Source organism: Phaethon aethereus (assembly GCF_964289735.1).
Source record: "Phaethon aethereus genome assembly, chromosome: Z".
Classification (NCBI taxonomy): Eukaryota; Metazoa; Chordata; class Aves; order Phaethontiformes; family Phaethontidae; genus Phaethon; species Phaethon aethereus.
The window spans coordinates 78,351,661-78,378,454 of record NC_138577.1 but is presented as its reverse complement, the minus strand read 5'-3'; the positions used below and the strand labels follow the sequence as shown (position 1 = coordinate 78,378,454).

The 26,794-nt window shown below is 39.5% G+C and overlaps 1 protein-coding gene across 1 annotated transcript in view; it reads right to left on the bottom strand.

The window, feature by feature from the left end:
* The window catches only part of SVEP1 (sushi, von Willebrand factor type A, EGF and pentraxin domain containing 1), a gene marked incomplete at both ends in the record, with an annotated part of 137,495 nt that overhangs the window by 55,284 nt on the left and 55,417 nt on the right, over positions 1-26,794 (bottom strand). The window contains 21 exons of the mRNA XM_082012906.1: positions 1,861-1,985; positions 3,348-3,523; positions 4,167-4,368; positions 5,423-5,580; positions 6,606-6,807; positions 7,716-7,829; positions 8,721-8,834; positions 9,500-9,596; positions 10,783-10,877; positions 11,460-11,621; positions 12,458-12,619; positions 13,342-13,503; positions 14,019-14,252; positions 14,615-14,803; positions 16,727-16,835; positions 18,899-19,020; positions 20,096-20,290; positions 21,620-21,751; positions 21,976-22,083; positions 22,748-22,877; positions 24,325-24,443. Of these exons, the coding sequence (XP_081869032.1) occupies positions 1,861-1,985; positions 3,348-3,523; positions 4,167-4,368; positions 5,423-5,580; positions 6,606-6,807; positions 7,716-7,829; positions 8,721-8,834; positions 9,500-9,596; positions 10,783-10,877; positions 11,460-11,621; positions 12,458-12,619; positions 13,342-13,503; positions 14,019-14,252; positions 14,615-14,803; positions 16,727-16,835; positions 18,899-19,020; positions 20,096-20,290; positions 21,620-21,751; positions 21,976-22,083; positions 22,748-22,877; positions 24,325-24,443 (3,107 nt within the window). The remainder of the gene's footprint in view (positions 1-1,860; positions 1,986-3,347; positions 3,524-4,166; positions 4,369-5,422; positions 5,581-6,605; positions 6,808-7,715; positions 7,830-8,720; positions 8,835-9,499; positions 9,597-10,782; positions 10,878-11,459; positions 11,622-12,457; positions 12,620-13,341; positions 13,504-14,018; positions 14,253-14,614; positions 14,804-16,726; positions 16,836-18,898; positions 19,021-20,095; positions 20,291-21,619; positions 21,752-21,975; positions 22,084-22,747; positions 22,878-24,324; positions 24,444-26,794) is intronic.

Below are 26,794 nucleotides of genomic sequence, written 5' to 3'. Positions count from 1 at the left end.
CCATAAGGACAGGATTTTCTTCCTCATCTTAACTGTATTCCTTTTGAAGCAAACGGGAATTTAAGCTTGTCATTAAAGACAGGCGACTACTGAGAAAGACTCAGAAAATTGCACTTAACCTTTTCACCAATGTGTCCTATAAATCACATGTATACTTATCAGCTTCAAAACTACTAGTGAACAAAAACCTGAAGACTTGACTTGGCAATGCAACAATTGGGGACCCCAAAAGCCTAGAATGGTAGCAGACTGCTGGGCAGTTCTGAACCTAGCAGAAAGCCAAAGTATCAAAGAAAAGGAGAAAGAAGCAAAGGAGACATTTGGATGCCGGAAGCAAAGATTCTGCTTTACTTCTATTTTTTGCTCATTTTATTATTTCTTATTTCAGTCATGGATAACAAAAAGTGATAAACCTCCAAATAGTGGTAAAACCTTAAAAAACACCAGAAGAAGAGCAAAACCTTTTAATCCAAAGACCCTTCCCCTAACAAATGCCTCTAACTTAGAACATTAGTCCTTGCTCTTCAAGTGTTACCAAGAGTTTCATAGTTTCTGACCTTCAGGACTGAAATACTAATGACCAGGAAGTGGTGATGGAGCACACCATCATCAGGTTTGCAGATAAGATCAACAGGGAGGCCCAGTCAGTATGGTCAAGGACAGAGCTGCATCCATAGGGACCTCAGCAGGCTGAAGGAATGGGACAACACAGATCTCATGAAATTCAACACGAACAAATGGGAAGGAAAAACCTTAGACTGATACAGGCTGGAGAGGGAGCAGCTCTGTGGAAAAGGACCTAGGGGCTCTGGCAGGCAGTGAGCTAAGTATCGGCCAGCAGTGCGCTCTGGCAATAATGAGGACCAACGGCATCCTTGGCTGTGCGGATAGGGTCACAACCAGAAAACCAAGGAAGAAATTATTCCCTCTTCTCAGTGCTGATTAGGCCACATCTGGAGTACTGCATTCCATTTTAGGCTCCTCAGTACAAGAAAGGCATTGACAAGCAAGTTCAGCAAGTTCAGGGCAGGGCAACAAAAAGGTGATTTGCCCTGTGAGAAGAGGCTGTGGGACCAAGGCTGGTTCAGCCTGGAGCAGGGATAGCTTTGGGGACACCTAATAGCAGCTCCTGGTACCTATGGAGAGGTAATCAAGTATATAGAATCAGGCTCTTCACAGCAGTGCATGCTAGGAGACAGAAACAGTAGTCATAAACAGAAGTGGGAGGTCCCAACTAGATATAAGGAAAAAAAATTCAGTCTGAGGATAACTGAGTACTGAAGCTTGTCTCCCAGAGAATTTGCGTGATCACTGCCCTTGGAGGCATCTTTTGATCTACATTAATTTTTTAACTCTGTGAAAGTTTATTTTTTTATTTTTGGTACCTAATATTCAGTTATGCTGCCCATTCAGACTTTTCCTGGGACTACATAGTTCCGATTTTTCACAGTGTCTAATGCATTGACAGAAATTCTGATGCCTCCCCTCTGAAGTTTTGCCGGTGCCTTCACACAGCAGCATGAGGGAACTGTAAGCTGTAAAACAAGCCCTGAGCTCATTTCTTTGGGTTTTCTCCCACTTCTAATGGGACTGCTAGCTTTTGTGTTTGCCTTCATTTCTCTTTCAAAGCTACAAAATACAGAAAGGCTCAGTTAAAATAGGTGACTCGGTGGTGATTTTAACCCAGCTAGTTTTTCTTAAAGCTACTCTGCTTACCACGCTAAACTTATTATCTTAAGCCAGAGCTTCATCTGGTCCCCAGTGAATTCTGTGGGAACAGAGGTCTATCCAATGAATGGCTTTTCAAATGTTCATCCTACACTCAGGGCCCTATGCTCAAACACTGCAGTAAGGACGTACCTGCTGTGGAGACAGGACATGGTCCCAAATGTTGAGCTGGCTGATGGAGCCCACAAAAGATTCAGCTGGGTTGAATCCTTCTCCTTTCTGATCTTGCTCTTGACCCAGTACAAGTGCACCACCACCTAAACTCAGAGAGAATTAGAACAGGGATAGGAAACAAAGCCTTATAGCAGGGATCCCCATAGGAAGACTGAAAACTAAGCAAAACAAAACTTTGCTACCTTGTGTTACTAAGATTTTGTAGTGCAGGAGACCAGCCACCTTCACCAAATTCTCTCAGCAAACCACTGGGAAACCTTATGCTAGACTGAGGTTAACTGAGCATAACAATTTGGAAGTGACTCTCAAATATGTATTAATGCTGAACTCATGCTGATCAGAGCAGAAACTTTACATGGCTGCTTCAGGAATGGTATTGGCTCTAAGGGACCACTTCTGTCTCAGTATTTGAAGCATATTACAGAGCAATGCAAAATGCAGTTTTGAGCAGGTGGGGCATATTTTACAGTGTTAGCTTGCACTTCCTGCTCTAAACAAAAGCTTAGAAAGTCAGATAGATAGACAAATTTGATTCCAAACCCTCAGAAGCATATTGGTGATTAGATAGTCAACATTCTGACATGTCATACAAGTTGAATTTCCTCTCCTTGGCTAGTAGCACAGACGACATGGGCATGCATTTTGTATGCCACACAGTGTGTGGACAAGGGCAAAAAGTAATGGAGACTGCACACTTCCTTAGGTCTTGTCTCTGGACATAAATCCAATGTAACTGGGAAAGACAGGGCAAGCATAAGGTACACAGATTAAATACTTTACTTTTTAAATCCTTTTTAAAATATGGATAGATTTTTGAAACTCTATGTAAATTTGGATGGTAGCAATATGAAAACACTACCAAAATCAAATAATTTTGCAGCAATCTAACATCAGGCCTTTCACACCTCTTCAATGATGAAGGTATTACTTTTCATGTTTTCTGATATTACTGGAAAGAACACTGATCATAGGAAACAATTAAGTAGTTTCCTAACCACCTTGTTAGGAAAACATGCAAATGTAACTTTAAAAACATGTCTGAAAGTAATAGGAGAAGAAGAAGAGAAGAAGGAGGAGAATTCCATCAACTCTGAGCACACAATTGTAAGGGAAATGGAGTTAAATTTAAGTTTTTTGTGTGAGAAACATATTCTCACAAAGCCATTCCAAAATCAGCTCAGCACAGGCTCTTTTGTGGACTAAACTCTGTCCCCACCAAAACAAGTTACCTACTAGTTTACCCTAGAAATGTGCTCTTTGTCTGCAGCGAGGCTGAGGGAACTGTCCTCATGAACAAGAATAGCAAACATGAGCCCTGCATAAAAGTTGAAAATGTGAAAACATACTAAAACCACCAAAATAAACATTTCCTTGCAGGCATAGAAAATTCTGCAATAAAACCAGAATGAAGGCAACAGATCTGGTGTAATATAAATAAATCATACCAGGGATTTTTGAGCCAACAGAGAGCCCGCTGCCTCCATCAGACAGTTTTCCATCGATGTACACTTTCCATGACCCATCTGTGCATGTCCATGTGACTGCAATGTGATGCCAGTTACCATCGTTCACGGAAGGACAGTCTGTGATCCTCTCTTTCCCATTTACATAAAGAACCCAGCTGCATGGAAGGAAGGCGAAGGCATACTCAGTTGCATGCAGCAACTCTAAATGCATGGTCTGTCCCACATGACTCAAAGAAAAACTCAAAGAAATGTAATTTGACAAAGGAGGTAACTGTGTCTACATCATACAAGAAACCTCTCTTGAAAGATCATCATACAAAACACCTCTCTCTCTCAGAGGACTTGGAAGTTACGGTTATCATATGTAAAGTGTGGTGAAATAAATAATATGCTTTTGTACCAAAGCATGAAGACTCAAGTGATGGCTGCATAGTGGGTTCTTAAACTTATCCCTTGAGTCCGTCCCTGCTTTTGGAGTCACATTACAAGTACTCTGAGTGCTGATCTCCATTTTATCCAATCGTCTCAATGTGTCATTTAAATATGATGTAAATGTTGTCCAGACAAAAATATCCTACTTTCTAAACTTCATTGCTTCCTTGTCATTACTCTGCTATTTGGCAAAAAACAAAGGAAACAAACCAAGGAGAAAAACAAAACAAAGAGGCAACTCCAGCTACAGAGTTTGAATGCAGATTTTCCTACACCAAAGAAGGCAAAACTGATATTCAGACTTCTGGTCTATGCCTTCTTTATCAATTCAAGAGATAAGCTCCAGAAAAGCAGAATGTGATTTACCCATTGTAATCAGTCAGAAGAAATGCGTTATCACTTCCATTCTCCACTGCATAAGAAATGGGAGTCCCATAGTTTGTGGTGTCAGTGGATTTCATCCAGAATGTACAGGTGATGTCACCAAGAGATGGAAAAACACCATCAAGCATGACATATCCATAGATACCAGAGACTTCAAAATCAAGATTGAAACCAGAGGACTGTTCTGCAACAAAGACAAAGAGTTTTCAGAGCTACATTCCTGAAAATGAAAAAAGAGAATCAAATGGAATCTAAGCAAAAGCAATAAAATGGAATGCAACCCATCTACAAAAAATTATTGACTTTAAATTGATCAGAGGTAGAAAGAATGCATAGCAGTCTAACATCAGCCAGCATACAGAACTTTGCAAGGCTAGAAAACACACAGCATTTGAAAACAAACAACTGGAGAAGCAGCTGATCATCTAACAAACAATGAACATGAACCTTGCTTCTCAGTCCTCTATCAATGAAATGACATATCCATCTGCCTGAAATGCACCGCACTGGTATAGAACAGCACTTCTGTGCTTCTCTTAATGCAGAGCGACAAGGATACTACATGTAAATGAACTACGAGTTCTGAAAGTTGTTTGTTATTACACTTGAACACAGGATGGCAGGTCTAAATGACCTGTATGTCCTCTACTGTCTCTGTAAAATCAACATGGGCTCTTCAGCTTCTGTTTAAAGATTCACCAGCTACTAGAGTAACACTTTATAATTTTCATGGAGTGGCTAAAAGACAAATGGATTTCAGCCTTATGGTTGCGTGGCCTACGTCCAGCATCATCTAGGAAGTTGCACTAGGTGTGACCCATTTTGCCCAACCATAGGGAACCTGATGCCTTTAGAACTGCTAAAGCTGTCACTACCACATACTCATCTCCAACCCTGTGACGCAAAGCCCTACATGAAATCCAAGAAACAGAAAGAGCCAATTAACTCATATAGACAGAGAAAATACAAATTAAACTCAATAGACCTACTAGGTATTAAAAAGATAGAACTGTGCCTTTGAAAAGAGTCATGAATATAAATATGACATTGCACACATGCTGTTATTTGTCTGCAATTACACTTATTACCACTCCAGTCACACAGGCTCCACTCAGCCTCTAAGCAACCCACCACCCTAGCTGCTTTCTGGGGAAGCTGTATGAAATCAGCCCAGCCAGTGCAAATCTTGCCCAGAGACTTAGTCAAGCCACCTTTTTCTGACACTTGGTCCTGTGTACCTGTTTCACACCTGCTGCCTGTAAAGCCAGGGGGACATTTACAAACGTACGAGTTCAAGGCATCCACACAGGTGGCTTGGTTTAAGCAGGGACTGGAGTCACAGTCATTGATGTTCACTTCACAGTTTAGTCCTGTGTACCCTGTCACACACAGACACCTACAGAGGAAAAGAGAAACACACTTCAAAGGGGGCTGCTGTCATGAGAAGAATCCTGGCCATGAGTGCAGGTCTTTCAATGGGAATGGCATATACTGGAAAAAAAAGAAAAAAAAGTCAACAGAAGAGATCCTACAGAATTAATGGAATTTTATTTTGGTTGTTCAAGTATGCTTGTATTCTATTAGCTGCATAGTATTTCTTCTTGATAGGGACAATACAATATTTAAACACAGTGTCTGCATTTCTTCATATGAATTTAGAAGAGACAATCATTGCATTCCTGTGAGTGAAACATGCCTTCTAGAGTCCACAGAATTATAGATGAGAGGTACTCAACTTTGCAAGCATATATGCTTACAGTGAGGGAAAACCAAGGCAGTAGAAAGGCACCAAAACCTCTGGTACTTGGAAAACCCAGGTGTTTGAAAGGTATCAAAGCTTCTGGGGCTTTGGGGAGGCAAAGAGTTATTACACCCAGACATCAACAGCTGGTCCATCTCTCTATCTCTACAGTGATCTAGGATATGACACTGCTACTGGTATTTCTAACTTCTGATCTGAGTTCAGATACCCTAAAGCATAAAAAGAAATATTTGGAAGATTCCATTGGTGTTTGTATTTTAATCTCTGTATTCTCAGTATGCACAGCTATGCCCGTCTTGCAGGGTATAGAAATGTAATATTACCAGGTACATAACTGGTCATCACCTATTCTTCTAGTGGAAAGCAAGACAAGCCCTTGAAGCTTGGGAAAGTGGATTTCTTTTGGAAGATCAATATTAAAACCATGGCAGTCCTACCATGCTTACACTTCAAACTGCATATTTTCTTTGCTGTCTACCTTGGAATTTTTTAAGAGTGAGGTCACTAGAATTTATTTTCTTGCCTTTTAAAATCTCCTTTAGTGTGCACAAAGGGGGTCTTTTCCATTGGATCAGGCTGCCAAATGCCTTGCTAAAATCTAAGGCGGCTGAAGTACCACAACATATCTGACTTTCCACAGTCAATCATCTGTTTTTCACCTGAAGCTGTTGATACCATCTCTGCAGGTAGCTCCATTCCTACAGGGTCTGCTGAGACACTCATCGATGTTTCTTTCACACAAGACACCAGTAAAACCTGGGAGGCACTTGCAGGAGAAACTGCCAACTCCATCTTCACAAACAGCCCTATTAAGACACGGGTTTGAAAGGCATTCATTGACCTCCATTTCACAGTGAGCACCTGAGAAGAAAAGAACAAAGTCACAGCTCTGCTTTAAATTAATCTAAGATAAAGTAGATTACTAAACCATCTCTGTTTTTTAAGGACTGTTGCTGATCTTCTGGGAAACAGCAATCACCAGGGTAGCCATGCAGGTTTGGGATTTACTCCATTAATTAAGGTTAAGTGGTCATAGAAGAATTACAGGAACCATCTTTGCAGTTGTAGAAATTAACAGCAAACTGGGGGGAATTTAAATGGATATTCAGATATTGCCCGTTATGTGAGTAATTTGGGTTGATTCAGGAAATCACTTGAGAAACTATTCTGAACAACTAATGAAAAGCTCCTAACAAAAGACATTTGGCTGGAACCTTAACCCTAAGGAGAAACATGAAAGGCAGAAACCAGGATTTCTGCTGTGAAAGAGGCTCTATGTTACAAGCACCAAAGAATGAAGAAACTGCGTGTGATTTTATAGTGGAGCTCTTTGGCAATATGATAATCAACAGGTATGCCCTAGTTGTTACAGAAATCTGTGTAAGCAGTAGAAAGCTGTGTATGGGGATGGGGAGTAGTTTTAATATAGACCATCTTGCCTACTGTTATAAAATTTCTCTTTTTAAAATAAAATGAAAAGTAACAATTTGCACCCATGTGAAAGTCCTTATTCTTTCCTCAACATCACACAGTGAGTTCATGGCAAAACTAGGAATAGAAGATCGATCACTTAGTAAATCCTTCTGAAGCCACACTTACACTACAGGGGCTCTGAGAGATTACATGGACCTAGGGAATCTAGTACATCCCTATCAATGTACAATATATGTAATATATAGCAATGAGATTAAAATACTTTGGACAGGGTAGGAAGACATCTTTTTTGGTCAAAAAGAGTGAATGCTGACTTAAAACAGAAAAAGGTGTACCTGTGAACCCTTTTGCACACGTGCAGCGGTAACCATTCTTGCCATCAACACAGTGGGCTCCATTCAAACATGGACTGGAGCTACATTCATTTATGTCTTCCTCACAGAAGAGACCTTCAAACAGCAAGGGTTACAAGACATAATCAAGACATATTCAAGGTCTGCATGCTGCAGTGACTGAATGTGGAAGACAGAACAGCACCACATTGCTTGCATAATGAAAGGCTACCAAGATCAGGTGATAAAATTCCATGTTTGAGGTCAGGTGATAAAATTCCATGTTTGACTGCACTACTGCAAACATCTACAGAGACGATCTGTGTCATTTAGATGCTGGGATGTGAAAGATGTGAAGTCCATTGTTTGTCTTTGTAAAGTTTAAAAAATACCCAGCAACTGTTGCTGTCAATAAATGTATAGCCATAAACATGAAAAATGAGGGAGATCATTTCAGGTGGAAACCACCAGGTCTCTTTTTAATCATGCAAAATTATCTCCTCAACATTTCAATACTTAGAAATTAGTTGCTGTTTTGGCAAAATTCTCAAGCATGTCAGTTTCCCCACAGATTTCAACACCTTCAACATGCATGCAGATGAGAGTTAAAAACACTGAGAAAAAAGACAAGAAAAAGCCCACTCACTTACTCAATAGGGCTGGAGTAAAGCAACTGCATAAATGCTTTGTCTAGTCAGGCCATATGCAGTCTCACAAGCATTTTCCCTGTGAGTATATAATAACTCCCTAAACATAATTCCTTTTTTTTCAGACCAGAAATGTCACAAAACAGAAGCATACATGCACACACATGCACACAGACTGTCCTTGAATGCTCATACTTTTATTTCAATACCTATTCACATACAGTGAATAACACGTAGATCAGATTGCTTTCCTGTTATAATTCCACAGATGTGGAATTATACAGCCCTTGTGTTTTGCGTTATCTACTTGGCACAGAAACAATGCCTGTCTGAAGAAGAGCTATGAAGTGAAACAAATTACCTGTATAGCCTGGTTGACAATGGCAAACAAAGCTCCCAGTGCCATCCTTACACATTCCATTGTTGTGACAAGGAGATGATTTACACTCATCCACTTCTGTTTCACATTTCAACCCTAGAATGCAAAATAGAGGACTGAGAACAGGGAGACAAAATTTGAAATTGTTCAGAAACATAAAGGTCATGACTACTTAATGTAGGAAAACATGACTGATTAATTGCATCCATTACCAGACATTCAGGTTTATTATCTTCTCTTTAGATTGTGTTTTAACACAGATCTGAGACAAAATGTTATAAAGGTAGGATGCACATCAGGCAACAGACTGATCAGTTCCAGACAGTGGCACTTAGTACCTATCACAAGTAACAGAGATCACTTCTTGATAATAGCTGAATAGCAAGTCATCTGTTTGCTTTGGAGCAATGGGAAAGCTAACACTGAAGAGGCGTACTGGCAGATTCAGTGGAACTAGCTGCTTAGAATGCAAATTTCCAGCTTTTGCTTATCATAAATATTGCCAAGTGATAGGATTTTCAAATCCACTAACTCCACTAAAAGAAACCCCATTCAAAATCCTTTTCTGCTAAACAAGATATAATTCAGTAAGAACATGGGGAACTATTTGTTTTCTTAATACTTATGTATGGTAAATCTGTGACAGATATTTCAGTTACTTAGGCCATACTCTTGCACTGCAATGTTTTGCTCCTTTATGCTTGCTTATGTTGATCGCATGGAGACATGTTAGCTCCTCCACCTTCTCCTCATTGATTCACCTGTATATCCAAGCGGGCATATGCAAATATATCCACTTCCCAATTGTTTGCACGTCCCATTGTTGTGGCATGGTTCCAGGAAACACTCATGAAAGACCTGCCAGAAGCAAGAACGATACAATTACTGTAAATGTGGAAATACAGGTTACACAAAATACTCTAATTTTAAACTGCACACCCTATAGTCACTTTGGAAAGCTGGGGAAAAAAAGTCACTGACATTAACTTCTAGCTCTTCCTCTTTGTCTCCTCAGCACAACAACGATCCCTTTTGTAGAGAAAAATACCGGGACTCTGAAGTATTATTATTTTTAAATCACCTTTTACTTAGCAAAATGCGATCATCGCAGTTGTTCCCCTTAGATTTTTCTTAATTATGATTCACAGGTGACATTTTATATTATGCTGTCTTTTATATCAGAATTCTCTACTTCGCGTGCTTTTACGTCAGTTAATCACTTCCTGCTACTAGTCATCAGGTGAACTGGTGGGGAACTTCACTGTGTGGTGTTACTCTTTCTAATGTAGCAAACCTGAATTCAGCAAAGCCCTTGAGTAAATGGCCAACCAAAACCACAAGAGATCAGTTTGTCACCTGTCCGTATGTTACATAATGGTTCAGGCCAAATTTATCGCCAGTCAGCTTTGCTCCTGTTGACACAATATCCTAACTCTAGATGCAAACAAGGCAGCCTTGCCAGAGTTACAGACCAAGGTGGGGGAATGGTGGGGGCAAGGGGGCCCCTCTGGCAAACATCCTCACTAGAGCGGTTTCACATGAGGACTTGCCTGTATTTCAAAGGGGGTACTCACAGCAGAAGGGAGCTCTGTTTGCCTCCTCTCAAATGTATCTATGTTGCAATAAGTAAAACAAAGATTTTACAACTGGGACTTAGATGCCTGGTAGCATTTTCTGGAATTCAGCATATGGAAAACATCAGATTACGGAGTGTAGTCCATCTACTTTTTAGAGGTTGGCTGAACTTCCTCCATGGACTTTACATTTCTTTTGTAAGTGTGATAAATATTTCATACATGAGGTGAAGGATTCAATTCCCGAATTTAAGATTGACAATGGCTGATGCAGTCTCCTTTGTTCAGCGAAACTGCTTCTATGATTACAAAGGGAGTTTAAGTGTTCCCCTCATGACCATCGCTCTCATCTCTTCAGAAAATACACTCAGCATAATAATTACATTTAAAAAGGCTTTAGTCATTTACTGCTGCATAAGGCACTCTTTCTTTCATTTGAGATAACACGGGAAAATATATCTTGTCCTTGCCTGACTGCTGACTTTGTACTGCTTCCTGATATTTTCTGGGGAGGCTGGTACCATCATTACACTTTCCTCAGCTGCTGAAAAGGTGGAGCCAAAACCTAAAGAGGAAAGATATGAAAGTGCTGTTAATAACACTGTATGGCATGGTCCCTATTCCATGAGGGCATAATAATTGCCTGTTAGTAATGCAGCTAAAGGTATGCTGAAAAAAGTGAATTCGTGGATATAAAAAGCAAACTTTATAGTAACCACATAGTGTTTTACATATATTTTACACAAATATGTATTTGTAACCACATACATTTCTAAAACACATATAGGTGCGTGTACATCTAAAATATATTTAATGTGTATTTATACACACATACATATGTATATATATTTGTGTATATATAAAACATTCTCTATAGTGTATATATAGTATACATATACAATGTGTGTGTGTATATATATACTCTGTATGTGTATACTCTATTACTGAGCCTTGGTATGTATCACAGTCACTCCTACGTAACACAGGCAACACCAGTAGGCAAAGCCAGCTGTGAACTTCGTTGGCTGAAATGGAAGGTCTACGTTTGTTAGGAGAGTAAGTGGGATGTTTTCCGTCAAGGCTACTGCTGCCCATCCTTTAGATGTTCCCTTTATTCACTTTCTCCAGCAGAGATAATTTGGCTTACTTGAACAATCTGTGATGGATCTGGCACCAATGACAGTTGTTGTTCCATAAAAGGGACAAGACAAGCAGTAGGACTTTCCCGGGTCTGGTTGATAGTAGTCTCTGGGACAAGGGTAGCAAGGTGTCAAACCTGTGCGAGAAAACTCGCCTGCAAGACATGGTACTGCAAGAAAAAAAGGATATTTTTTGAGTGATCACTTGCACACCCACCCTACCGTCCTCCACCTCTTCCTGATCTTTTTTTCTCCTCCCCTCATAGTCCTTCCTCAGACTTAAATAGGATGAAACCTGCCAGGAACTCACAACTCTAGGAGATACTTATCTAAATTGTGCTTTTAGGTGACCTGTGGTTCTCAAAGGACTACACAAATATTGGGGAAGTATTTTTATCTATTCCTTTTGCTGCTCTCGGGGCACCTTTCAAATGCAACTTCCTTTCCCTTGTACCTCTCCTACCTCTTTTTGTTTTTGTTTTTTTCCTCCTCAAGAAGGAGTAAGGACAAAAGACAAGACTTTTTTTGTACCATTAATCCCTGAAAACTATTTCCCCTGGGAATCCTTCTCACAAAGCTTCCCAAAGACAGTTGAGGACAATTTCTTGAAAAAAAGTTATGGAACAAGCTGTGTTAAAATTCAGTATTTTTGTATAGAAGATGCGGGAGCTGTTCCGGAGATAACAGTGACAAACATCCTGTCATTCCGTTTCTCTTCTGAAAGGAAAAAGGTTTTATTTTCATGTAGGTACCAATCACATATCTCATTTTATTCATCTTTAGATAAGAATCCATGTGGGAAATCAAAAGGAAGGCATTTGAAATAATCAGGGTATAAGTAAATGACCTATCATTTTGCTGGGAAATGCTGCTTCATCCACACTTAACCAGAAGCTGAATTCAATCTCAGGCAGATGAATTGGATTACAATAGTTGATGTTTAAACAACATTTAGAAATTTTTAGAATTTAATTTAAAAAATTTCATAGCCCCTTTTTTTACAAACCTCCACAAGCTGAGACATCCACTGCGCCTCTTTTTACCGTTGATGTATTTTCTGGACAAGAGATGCAATTCTTGGATCCAAATGCTGGTTGATATGTGCCAAGAGGACATGTTTCACAGGTCTCAAGACCATTAGATGAATATGTTCCTTGTTTGCACTGAGCTGTAAGGCAGTAAGAATTTATAAAGATTAAGCAATGTCCAACAGGAAACATTGCTCCTGACCTCTGAAAAGAATGCTGAAATCACAATACATGTCACAGGGACTTTTATTTCTAGAGCTTACTCTACTCTGAAGGACTTCATCGGTACAAAGAGCAAAAAAAAGGAATTGTGGTAAGTTACTGATAGTGCCTTTGTGAATTATTAACCAGGTAATTCTCTTCCAATCAGCTTCACAGATGATTTATTGCAACTCAGTCACTCATTTTTAATCAACAAAATTAAGGATAAGACAATAAACAGGAAATAAAACTAGCATTTTCTTTTTCAGAACAAGTCACAAAGAGATAGCAGTGCTGAAGTGCTCAGTGCCATGGCACTGTAGTGTAGGATGCAGACATTTTATCTTTGATCATGGTATGATGGAGAGGGGCTGGCAAAGACAAGAATGGAATTATTTTAAGTGTATTAGTCCCTGCAAAATGGGTTCATAATCTTGCGGAACGAAGTCAGAAATGAAACACTTAAAACATCTGCCCAGACACCCTGCCTGCCGTAACAGTGGTGAAAATCTCTGTTTTTCTCTTTACATACGCATCAAGGGGCATTTAGGACTGCTCCTCATTTCACAGGCTAACCTCATTCCAGTAATCCCACCATGGGGACCAAAAGGATGCCACCAGGCATTCAGAAATGGCTGTCTGAAGAAGACAAAGTTCTCACCTTTGCATTCAGAGATGCTCCTAGAGTGCAGATACTCTGTATAGCTACCAGATGGACAACTTTTGCATTCCAGCTGCCCTTCCTCATCTTGGTAGGATCCAGTCCAGCAGCTTTCACAGGTATGATGCTCCAGGGAGTAATAGGTACCCAAAGGGCAGTTGACTGTAATGTTCGAAACATAAGGTTCCCCTCAGAGTCCACAATCATAAATACTTGTCTTGCCTCTGGAATTCCCACTTAGTCAAACCATGTTTATCCGAAACATGCCTCTCTTCCTCAGCAAATGGGGCATCTCTCTGGAACACTGCAAATATCTCACTATGCACAGGAAATGGAATCCAGTTCCCTATCTAAGCTATACATCACCCACAAGACTGATAGGGTTAAAAGACTGCATACCAAACACTATTTTCCTGTGTATCACCAAGTGTGGATATGCCTGATTTCCCCATGGGAGTGGAATCCTGGGTACAGAAGTGTCCTTTTTCCATGGATCTTGGTTAGGAACATAAACATCCTCTGGAAGTCAAACTGTGCAAAGCATTTTTGCAGTTTATTGTTCTGGGACACCACGAGCACTGGACTGTGTCAAACCATAACCTGCTGCAAACATCCTCTAAAACCTTGTTTTTCAAAAGAATTCTAAATACATGTAAGGAGCAAGTCATCTGGCTTACCACACATTCTCCCCCTCAGCACAGAACCAGGCCTGCAGAAAAGAAAGGCCTTCTCGGTCTCCAGTGAGTTGCTGTCCGCTACTATGAGTTCGGATGCAAACTGAAAAGAATACATGGGCTCCTTATTGAGAGTCCTATTCAGCCTGTTCGTGATCATCTCCAGAGTTTTAAGGAGCCGTCGCTGGTTCTCCAGTTCCAGTGTATCATTCCTTTCATCAGGCAGTGGCACGCTAGCTGGGATATAAACAGAGAACACAAAAAGCACAGACTTCAGAGACAGCATTTCCAGTGTACTCTGGAGCATAGCAAGAGCGCAACAAGCAAGCTTGCCAGTGGGAAGTGGAAAGGAGGCCATGTGCACAACGCTCCCAATGAACATGAGGCTGTGATGTTCCGCCAAGCCGAAAGTCTGTGATGAAATGGGGCTACGAACATCTGCAGAAAACCGTCATCTAAATCTCCAACAGGCTTTGTGAACTGAAGGCTAAGTTTTACTTAGACTTTCTTTACTTACTTTCTAATACATCAGAATGTATTAGAAACATGTTTTTTAAAAAGAGGAAGTAGGAGAAGGATGATATTTTGACTTCTCTCACCCGTGATGTTAAATATTAACTTGATTTTGTGGTCGGTCATTGGAACGTTCAGCTTATGCCTTTTGACTCGAGCAGGTGCTGCCTTTACAGAGGCAGAGAGATGCTTGGATAAGTCGTCTTCTTGTGCTGCATCAACAAAATCATCATAGGAATAATCCAGCTGGTTTGCTGCCCCCCAGCCAGCAGGTCCTGTACGGCAGAGAAAGAAGAAAAAGACAAGCAATATCACATGGAAAAGAAGTGCCTGTACTTACTTCTAAAATACATCCCCAATAGAATGGGCTCTGTTTGAAGCTCCAGATGATGCGTGCTGGCTTTACCTCTGCACAGGTGCCTATTGTACCAGCGTTTTGACTAAAGAAAAAGCAAAAACCAGCCTCATTCCTAACTGGTATCCTAGAGATCCTGAATCTTGTGCAGTTAGCCAAAGATTTAAAGAAACAGTGCTATAAAATTTACAGGTTGCAATTCTTTCTTTTCCCCTGTATTGCAAGGACCCTCACCTGCCAACAACATCTTCTTAAACAGTTCCATATTGCTCTCTCTTCCTCTTCCTGCTTAATTACAGACAACATGGCCTGTGCCACACGTCTCCATTGCATCTTCTTCTCACAACCCCTGAACAGTTCTATCATTGTCTGCTGGTAGCATTACCTTATGTGCTTATTCCCCGCCAGACCGGCATTTCCTGTTACACACAGTGAGCCAAATTCACCCCCTGTGTAACATCCTTCACCTACAACATGCTTTCAACAGAAACAATTAAACAATTATTTCTCTACATAATCTACATTTTCATAATGACTAAATCTAGAGGTGCATGGTCAATTTCACTGATCTACCTTTTTTAAAAAAAATATGAAGGTAAAAAAAAATTCTGCCAATCACCTGTTAGCAGTCACCTGGGTTATGCTTAATTTACAGTGAAAACTAGGAAAAGTTAACCCCCCAGCTTTGTGGTTAATACTGAGTATTCCACAACTAATTTTTTAAACTGCTGTCTCTTATGACCTGAGACAAGAGTTCTCCTCTCCTGCCTCCACAATGTAAAATCATGAGAAACTCCAGAAAAACACCAACAAGGTTATTCTGGTAAGAGGTTGATATGAACCAGAAGAGACTAGGACCCTACACCCCATGTCCTCAACACTGCTTCCTCCAAGTACCTTTACAAGTTAGCTCCAGCTACCATCAATGTCATCAATGTTCATCCTTACCCTGATGACAACTACAAACTGAACACCCAGGCCTCCGTGCTTGATGGCAAGCAAATGTGCTCTCAAGCTCAGTGAAGCATGTCTAAAAGGTGAGACTAAGCAAGAAGCTCTACCAAGTAACTCCACTACAAACCTGCAAAAGACCCACAGTCCTATGACAGAGTGTATATTCTGATGCTGATCTGCCAAAATGCCTCCTGTTAAGATAGGCAATGTAAGTTACCTGGTTTTAGTCTCACCCCCATGGGACTCGGAAATGCCAAGGACAACAGCAGTACAACATGGACACTAACCTGTTCAAAACTGGACTGAAAATGACAACTTACTTGGCATAAAGTGAAGTGGGAACAATCACTAGGACTGTCACAGCTTTGACTCTGATGGCTACAGCCATCCTTCAAAATTTGCCCTTGTAGACAGGAAGTCATTTCTCAGCTAATGAGCAAGCTTAAGCTTGGATAGCTTTACACTGTGAGGGTTCTATGCTGATCTGAACCAGCATCAAGGATGCTCCTCATTTTCTTAATAATCTCCAGAACCATCTATTGTATTTTTTCAGTATTTTGTTTTGAAACTGTGTGTTTTTTAAAAGTTGCTTTCTTCCAGGCTAACCAAGCAGGTTTGTAGGACTCTGCGTGTGTGTGTACCTTTTTTCCCCTCCCCCTCATGAGGCATTTCAGTAAACTTTTCCTCTACACTATATAGAAAGCAGTGTCAAAAGAGTGAATAGTTCCATAATAATGTTATAAAAACTATTACATAATTGCTCACTATCTTAAGATCTCTATAGTTATTTTTTAAAAATATCTCACACAACACATTGCATACTTCATTACAAAAGGAATGATGCTGCGTTAAACCTGGATGGCTAAAAATCTATGCAATCAATAATTACCAATGGCAAATCCATTTTCGTAATCGTAATTATATTCCAAGCAATGTTTCTGTGTCTGATCTTCCAATCTGCAGTCAATATCATCAACATCATTACAGAATGATGGGACCTTCCAACATAAAGAATAATAACATTAAAAAATAAAACCACATAGTCCCGTCCCCTGACTTATAAAAACTTATAGTTAAAATGTAAAGCACTGGTCCTGCCAGTGACACTATATTTCCCCTTTCATGTCCCTCATAACCCTGGCAAGGTCTGCTGGAAGAAGTATGTTCTATTGATAAAGCCGGGAAATAAGAGGGCAAGTTGTAGGTATACAAGCTCTTTGTTATAGAAGGTATTTTTTACAAGTAAAATAATCAGATGACCATTCAGTTAACCACTACAGAAACCACTTTCTCCCTGCTGAAGATGACAGGAGAGTTCATACACTTGAAAACATCTGTCGTTTTTCCAGCTATGTAGTATGTTAATTCTGTCAGGTTTACAACAATGCTGTCACTTTGTTTCTAGCTTTCAAACCTTATTTCTTCATACCCACCTCTCCGTACCCATGGAAAGGCACTCATGCATTCCACCAAGAGACCTCAGAGGACAGGGAAAATCATCTGAGAAGGACAGAAACCACGGAACAGAAAACTTGGCAGAAACCTTTCTGGTATTGTTGATTTCTTCTCTCCACAAAAGCAGTGGAGATTAGATAAGAATAGATGAATGCATGATTTCTGACAATATTTGGACTTCTTGCTTTTCCCAGAAAGGTTTCAAGCAAGTTGGGCCCTAGGTCATGTTTTGGAATTGTTTTGCTTTTTCCGTAACAGTTTTTATTGGAAAGATTGCTCCTGCCCATTACCCTGCCCTTTTCAGATCTCTGCTAAAATTTCAAATTCTTGCGAGTGGGAATAGGCATATTCAAAACAGCCTTTCTGTTTTCCCAGATTACTGCATTTTGATGTAATTGCTTGGGAAGCAATTACTAAGCAAACTAAGCATTTTTTTCTTGTATCTTTTGCTTGCTGATAGTAACAGTCTAAGCACTGGAAACTGGTGGCAGCTGGCTCTTAGGGGAATGGAACAGAAATAAAACCAGCCAAGATTTCTCTACTGGAAGAGAACAAACTTGAAGCAAGGCAAGAGATTAAGAGATATTTAGGTTCAAGATTGCCTGAAGTAATGCCTGAATGTAAGTTTTCAGCCATTTGACAAGGGCTACTGACATATATTCCAAAGTTGCAGGAGTTTGTCCTTTAACTGTATGTGCTAACGATGCTTTTTAGGTAGTAGACAAGCTTTTAGCATACGGGCCTTGTCCTGTAAGACATCTGTAAGTGCCCAGTGTTCTCTTCTGGTGCAATGCTATCACACTAGGCCTGGACATCCACTCCTGAGACCACAACTCAAAGTCCTGCTGCTTCTGCTTTGCAGCTGAGGACAGATTCGTGGATTAAGAGGGAAGACTGTGATACTGCAGTGGAAAGCAAGAGTCATGGTAGAGAAGGAACATGCTACCCCTTCAAATTCAGTGCTATGCAGTTCTTAATGGTAAGACTGAGAACTCAGAAACTCAAGAAATGTGAGCAAATTATTTAAATCACTACTACTGGATTTAAGTTGAAGATGTCCCTGCTCATTGTTGGAAGGTTGAACTAGATGGCCTTTAAAGGTCCCTTCCAACGCAAATTATTCTATGATTCTATGGCTTAGGCACCAAATGTGGAATTTATCTAGTTGTATAACAGGTATATTAGTTTATATTATATGGATATATGCTATATATATTCTATGTAAAGTACATATATTTTATTATAATCATATCCAACTTTCAAAAACAACACTGAGGTTAGCGAACAATTGACTGGGGTTTTCAAAACTATACAGATTCTCTTTGGAAGCCTATGAAAATCTATGAGTGCCAGGTCCCTAAGCTACTTGCACACTTCTATAAATTCTGTCCTGTGAAACTCCATGTTGAAGACTGAATGAATAACATTAAAATACCAGTGAATCATCTTTATTTTTAAAGGAGACTTGTCATCTTCTGAAAAAGCACAAATTTCATTTATGGGTTTCTGTTATATTTTCCTCGAATGAAATTAGTTAGCTGGGAAAAGTAACAATGAGGCATGTTTTTAAAAAGTGTGTAAAAGGAAGGAGTATTTACTAACCTACCATTTTACCAAGCGCACTTTGGAACGCATCAGTAAAGCTATGTAGAAGATTGTTGTCATCACACCGTGTTGCTTTGTAGAACATCTCAAAGGATTTGAACCCGTGGTTAGCAAAACGATTTACTGAAAAATGTTGGAGAAATAAACTTTTACTGATCAGTTCAAGAGTTTCAGAGCTAAAAGCAAGATTGTTCAGGCTAAAACTGGAATTACTAAGTTAAGATGCATTGTCTTTAAATCAGCAACCTAAATTCCCAGTGTTGTATACATGAAAATGGATCACTCATACTTCAGCCAATACAGCTGAATATAGCCCTTTGGCAGGCACCAAATTTATTGGGAAAGCTAACAGACATTAAAAAAAAGTCTGTAATTTTTCTATTTTAGCATTTTCTTAATGGAAGAAACCTGTGAGCTGTCAACTAAACTCCACACTTGCTTGTTACTGAGAGCGAAGCAATAAATATTGGAAGTCTTCTTAGTAATGCTGCTAGGCTAAATATGAAAAATTCTCATCCAGAATTCAAGCAAATCGAAGTTCCTAAGTGTTCAAGTTACAGATTTTGAATTGCTAGATGGCTCTGAAACATAACTTTCATTTGCTCATAGCTGAAACACTACTCTTGTTTGCTGAAACCATAAAATCCACTCTGATGTAAATGGATGCCACATGGTGCCAAGACTGGCTTCATATGTAGCTCTAATATATTTATTATTAAAATATCACCAAAGCTGGGAAATTCCACAGCTGAGGTGTTGCATGTGTCCATCTCAAAGAAAATACATAAATGCTCGTGATTTGGTGATAATTAGGTATGTAAGGACAGCATGCACTGTGCACTTGGAACGTTGCAAATACTGTTGACATTCCTACTGAAAAGCCACTGTTAGTGTTTGTAAACAAACTGTTTCAAATACCAATTCAAAATAGTGACGGACCTTGCCTACTTTGCCATCTTTGCTATTTTGCGATTCCTGGGATTCAAATTTTTGTGTTTTAGACAGCTTCTGAAATAACACGTTTAGTGACGTCTAGGCATTCTTTCACAGTATTTGTAGCAATTTGAATGCAGAGGACAGAGAAGATTTGTTATCACTAAATAGAAGTCATACTTTCTAAAATATTTTTGTTTACTTCCTCATTAGACATAGAGTGTTCTATGAGTTGCAGATTCATTTTAGCAACAGAGAGACTTACAAGAGCAGCCAGGCCACTCTGGAGAATAAGGTGGCTTCCAGACACCATCCTCATATGCACAATAGTAGTTTTCACTTGTTCCTTCTGAAAAGCTATAACCCTCTGCACAGTGCAATGTGCAATTAACTCCTGCGTCATCTGAAGTGCATGTAAAATCACCATTCACGGGCTCAAAGGAGATTTCACAAGGAGAACCTATGAAAAATACAAACATTTTTATATTGATGAATGCGGTGAAGTAAGCAAGCACACAGGAAAACAGCACTGATAGGGCTTCCAAAAGTACTTAGTATCAACCTCATCTTGCCTCTGTTGAAGTCTGTGAAAGTATTATTTGTTACTTCCGTAAAGGCAGGATGAGGCTACTGTTAACTTATTCTCAAAATATGCCACTGCAATTTGAAATCCATAAACATGAAGACTTAAAAAAAATTGTGATACTCAGAAATGCAAGACGCAAATCCTTCTGTACTACTTCTGCAAAGGTACATGCTCAAGCATGTACTTACTAAAACAATACAAAACATTAATCTAAATTTTTACATGAACTTTCATACAATAGATTCTTAGCAAACCATCTTACAACTTGAACTCTGAAACTAAGCATTATCCATTCTGCACTATTGCAACAACACATGGACTTGGAAGAATCATTTTAGGAAGCACTGACTGTAAAACTTCAGTTATGGGTTATTTTAACGGCCAAATTGTGAAGGAGGTTGTGAACGTCTGAAAGCATTATGTCACAAACACTGAACCACAAAAAGTCTGAGGTGCTGTAGAACTTGAAATAATGCCAATTCTAAGCACGGGCTTGTTCTTGCTAAGATTTACAGCAAATCAGAAATTAGCACATCCATGTGTAGCTTACCTTTTCTAAAAGCTATAACCAAAATTGCAGTTTGCATAATTTTAAATTGTCTCTTCACTAACAGATTTTTTTATACAGATGTCCAACTGAGACATTCTACTTCTCTGCGAGATGAAGTAGAATTTTCATCCAATACTTAACAACTTCATAAAGAAGAAAGTGAACTGCGGGGAAAAGGTGTCTATGCAACACGCACAAATGCACTAGTATATCTATAGGCACAGACAGCTTCTAAAATATAGTGTTCTAGTATCTACTACAATATTTGTAGATGATTACAGAAATATTTCCACAAAGGTTTCCTTTTTACCTACAGATTTGAAGACTTCAGTAAACACCTATTAATTCATTTCCTGTGGTATCTGTCACTGAGAAACAAATGGATCCATTACCAATGAATCATAATTTCAGAGCTTTTACACCTAATTTTAATTTATAGGACCAAATTCACTGCTGTGCTGCTTCAGTCTTAGGCAGTTTATTCATTGGTACTAATAAATATGCTGACTACCTTCAAGTTACTACAATATAAAATGGGAGTAACTAAAAGAAAAAGTGGAGACTAAATGAAAAAGTGGAGTAGCATTGCATTCTTTATGATATCCAGTTAAAACAATGCCATACACTCTTGATGAGAAGACTAAGAAACAAACCTTTGATGACAATGTGGATCTCACATGTCCTGTTATTGCCAGAGGGATCCACGGCTGTGTATTGAACTGTTGTCTCTCCTTTGGGAAAAAGATCTCCAGGTGCATGACTCCTAAAGACAGTCAGTGGAGCACCTAGAAGAGTTAAAAGACAACCTAAAACATCAGTAAGTGAGAGAGGTTTACTCACACCCAACCTTGACAAATGGAGAAGGAAATAGCAGCAGGTCTTCCAAATTACATTCTTAAACAAGTAAAAATCCTCAAAAAATCTTAAACTCTAAGGGATCAAGGGTGAACAGGTTGGAGTTCTCTATGCTTCCACTGTTGCATGCATGTTTTGGGGTGCACTACCTCACCTGAGTTGTCTGAAAATTGTGGTTCTTCCCATGTTGCTGGGTACTCATTCTCTGCTGCTTGCATGGGTGGTGGAGATCTGCATCTGTCAATTACGGGAGGTTCTGCATCTGCAGAATTTGAAAGGATGGCATGACATTAGCTTACTGAACTGCCACCACACTCAAATGAAATCTATAATTAGAAGTCAGGTAAACAACAGTTTTAAGTTCACATCATAAGATACAACAAAGTTACGTGGCACACTTGTAAGCTGCTGCAACGGGTAGATGCTGAGGGAATGGACAAGACATTCTTCTGCTGAACTCATGGTTTCTACATTCTGTTCGCTTTCTAGAGAGCAAACCTTGTTTAACAGGACTGCTGAATAACACAACTGTCTGACAGAAATACTTGAACAATGTATTTGCATCGGCGATGTGGGGGAACCTTGGAAATTTTGTTGGAGTCATTCAAGAAGGAAAAAAAAAACATATGATGAAGGCAATAAGTGACAACACAATAAGGCATTTAATCTACCACTCTGTGGAGAAATCTTAACATTCAGAATGAACAGCAGAACAAAACACAACTCAAACTGAACATCTGGGAACAATGACTGCACACTATGCAAACTATGACCCAAGATCAGCAAAGCATTTATTAAAATGGTATTAGTCCTGGGCTTATACCTGCACACATAATGGCCACAGTGACTCATAGTCTATTTCTGCACAAAATTAGAAGGTTTCAACCATGAGAGACTCTTCCCCAGTGATTTTTAGCAGCACTTACCAATAACCTTGACACAGAATGTACAGCTTGCCTCATTGCCCGACTTATCAGCTGCTGTGTAAGTAATGGCAACTTCACCGATTGGGAGAAGAAATGGTGGTATGAAAGCTGGGGTAACGTGAACTGAGACCTTTTATAGGAAAACACTTGTTATTTAAAAAACAAAGCTGGTTAGTAATCACGACACTCATGTTTCAGGGAATGACCACAAAAAGTATCCTTCAATGTCAACCCTAGTCACTTTTAATGCAAATAGCCTCTTCAAGTAATAAGGGAGGACTTCACAACAGAGTGCTCTGCTTGCCTTCTCAAGAATACCTTCTTTATGGCAACAGGGATTTACTCAGTCACAATTTGGACCCCAACCTGCTGCACTTTACAGCAATGTGCATTAAGAAAACTCAAGACTGACTCTTGTTTGCCTCACTGCACTGGACACACACTTTGCCAGCTCAGAACCTGCTTTTGTCTGCAGTTCAGCTCTTCAGCTGCAAGGGCAGCAGATCTGGGAGATGGTCAGAGCAGACAGTTGTGGGCTATAAGTACTGACATATCCAGTTTTAATATGGACTCATTATGAGTCAATAGCCCACAGATGCTTCAAAACATTATGGCATGGCAAAGGAACCCTACCCTTGGAGTAAACTGCACTTACGTTGTCTACTGATCTTTCATATGGGTTAGAACTGTCTTAAGGAACTCCTCTTTAGAAGAACTGGTTTCATGTGAACAAAGCGGTTTATCTGACAACCATGGCTTTGACAAACCAGCTACAACTAAGAGCTAAGCACTTCGTTCCTACAGTTCAATGAATGACCCTGTGTCAGCAGAGCTACAGTACCTGACTATGGCTACGCTACAGCAAAAGACGTGTGAACTTGAACCTCTTTTACTAGGATTGCTTAGTTGCCAAGTGCAAAACCGCCTGCGTTTGCAGCAAATTAAAAGCACACACAGAGTCACTGTTCCTCTGCTGACTCATGATAAAATACTCGGTTGCTGTAACTGCTGTAACTTGATCATGTCTGAGCCTGTAGGGAATGTTACTCTTTATGAAACAGCTCTGGAGCAAGTTTTCCTTCTAACTCCATTTCCAGAGCTCTGACACCCATAGTAGCCAAAGGCCTGCATCTGAGTCTTGCATCGGATAGGAAAATGAGATTTTTCTTTCTCACTTGGGAAGCTGAAACGAGCTTTTACTTATCACAGTATGTTCTTGTTAGCCTTTTAGATTAATGAACTGGTTTACTTCCTTCTGAGAAGAGTTTATTAAACTTCTTCACATTCTAAGAGCTCATTTTTAAAACAGCTGTCTCCGTCTTATAAACAAGGGCACATTCTTTCTTTTGACCATATAAATTAACCATATGAGATTTTATGCACTTAAACACCATGCAGAGTGTCCTGTGACTGCACAACACTAACCAAGACAGAAAATGCTGAATTCTCAAGGTACAAACTTTTCTGCAGATTTTTCTTCTACTCCTGGTTGTCACAAGAAAAACATTCTAAAATTAATTTGAAATTGCTAGCTAAAAAAAGACTACCTCCACTCAAATGTATAGATTTTAACTTGCCTCATCTCCAGAGTTATCCTCAGCTGTTGGTATCTGCCAGCTGATATTAGCAGAGTTATAATGTTCCAGAGTCTCAGCCTCGATATTTTCTGGACAGTGGATCCGAGGAGCTTCAATATCTGATCCAGAAAAAGACAAATTAGTTTTATATGTGTGATAATAGAAATAAAAACTTTATAATGATTAGACTGCAACTTGTTATAACCACTGTTTTTTGTGCTGCCTAGAATATAAATACACACATTTTTGCAAACTTCCTGTCTCTGCCCCTTTTTGATTCTTGCCTACAGGCTCATACATAAACAGTAAATTCCCCTGGGGAAGTGACTATTTTTGTATATCACCGAGCACAATAAGACTCTGGTTTCTACATACAACCATAAAACAATGAATAAGTAAGACAGACTGAACTTGTTTTTCTTATTATTCATCCAGTCATTATACACACACTCATTAAGAAGGAATGGCTTCTCTGTCCTTTCACTGTGCACACACGACACACACACACGAAAACACTTGTTTCTAATAATCAGTGACTTAAAAAAACCCCACTATTTGTAACATGGTAAATGTACTACAAACAAGACAGTAGTGACTCTCAAATTCCCTGGAGCATGGTGTGGAACCCACATGAAAGAAACAATGGCAAGATTTCTGGCACCAGCTGCTTTAAATGTTCCTCAATGGACTCCTGCTAAAAGGTATTATGTAGGACAAATGGAGTCTTCTTGTGACATACGTGACAATGCTGGGTAGTTTGAAAGGACTTGTGGCACAATATGGGTAATATCACCATCAACATTTAAGCCTCAAGTTTCTCTGACAAACTTAAAGTACTTCCTCATCTCCTTGGCATGGAGCCTCCCAAAACATTTGTGGTCAGGTTATTTTATTGCTGTAGTGTTGTTTGATAAATAGCTTCTAGACTCATGAGACAAGGATGCATTCAGCTCTGAACTCCTCTATGCCCAGGAGGCTTTAAAACAGCTCAGAACTGATATCACTTATATTTTTATTACTAAATAGTTCCGGTAAAGATATAACTCAGGCAATTAAACCTCTGTAATTAAGAGTGCAAAGTAATAAATACAAGTGATTTTGCCTTCCTCTGAACTCATTCTGATGAAAATTTTATTAGAAATGCACTCTTCTCAATAACTATTAGTTATGGTTCACAATCCCCTGACCACAGCCTTCAGACTGGGGCAAATTCCATTAAAAGTGAAACTCTGTAAAAAGACTAATAAATAAGTCAGAAAGAAAATGGCTATTTTGAATTGGCCAAATATGTTGGCAGCAAAATAGAGAGAAACAATAACAAGAATGAAAGCAATTGAAATGCAACTGTTCCTTTTTACTAGAGAAGAATAACCTTCAGAGTTTCTTGGTGCCTCTTTTAGGGTTTTATGCACTGGTAAAAGCTTGAACCCAAGCCATTCTGCTTTATCTTGGCCCAAGCACTTCTGCTTGTAGCCTTGTTCTGGGATCCCATCAAATATTAAAAACTGTGGTTTGGCATAGGTTTACATAAAAGATTCAGAAAAACAATATGTTGTACATCACAGAGTGGGAAATAATATGTTTAAAGAGAGGGATAAAATCTTCCTGGCCATTACAGGGAAAAAAGTTCCCACCTCAGTTTCTGAAGTGACCTGGCATGATGACTGCTGTAACTATTTTCTGTACTGTTCTTTCACCTAGTGGCTGGCGAGGGCCCCAGTTTGGGGTGAAAGCATTAGTTCTAGGAGCACAATAGTTCATGAAGAGGTGAATAGCATATTCTCAGACAAACTGCACTTTTGTTTCTATCCTCCTATAACGCAAAGCCAAACTCCTTCCAACTCACTATGCATGTGTGTAAGGGAATAAATAACCCAACATTTTTAGAAGAGGTGGGTAAACATGGCAGAACCATACTCAAATACACGTAACAATCGTCTGCCCATCTTTATACTCTGTGCACTTGTGTCAGCCAATTTTGGCCTTAACTCTTGTGTATTGTTGCTTGGGGCATGTCAACAGCCATAGTCAGTTCAAAGACAACTGACATGAACCATCCCGCTATAGTCTGTCTATCAGCCCAGGTTCACACAGTGTTTACAGATTTGCTCTGACTACAGGGCCTACATAAACCTGTGCTAAGCCACTAACAGTATTATTATAACTGTTTTTTTTACTAGGAGTGTGGGTTCCACTTTGGCTATCTTTAAGCTAAGAGCTTTCACTTTTACTTTGAAATTTTGAATTTACCTGCACATCAGGCCTTTTAGAAGGCAGCTTCCCAACAGCAGACTTGTGAGATGGATCCCAGGAGGGACAGTTGATGATGACCACTATCAGATGGCACTGAAGCAATCTCTGAACTCCACATTTTTATTTCAAACTACAAGTAATCTGACAGCCAAGCTATAATGGTACATGCAACACTTTTTACAGACTGTTTAAATCTTGCTTTCCCCAGTTCAAACCC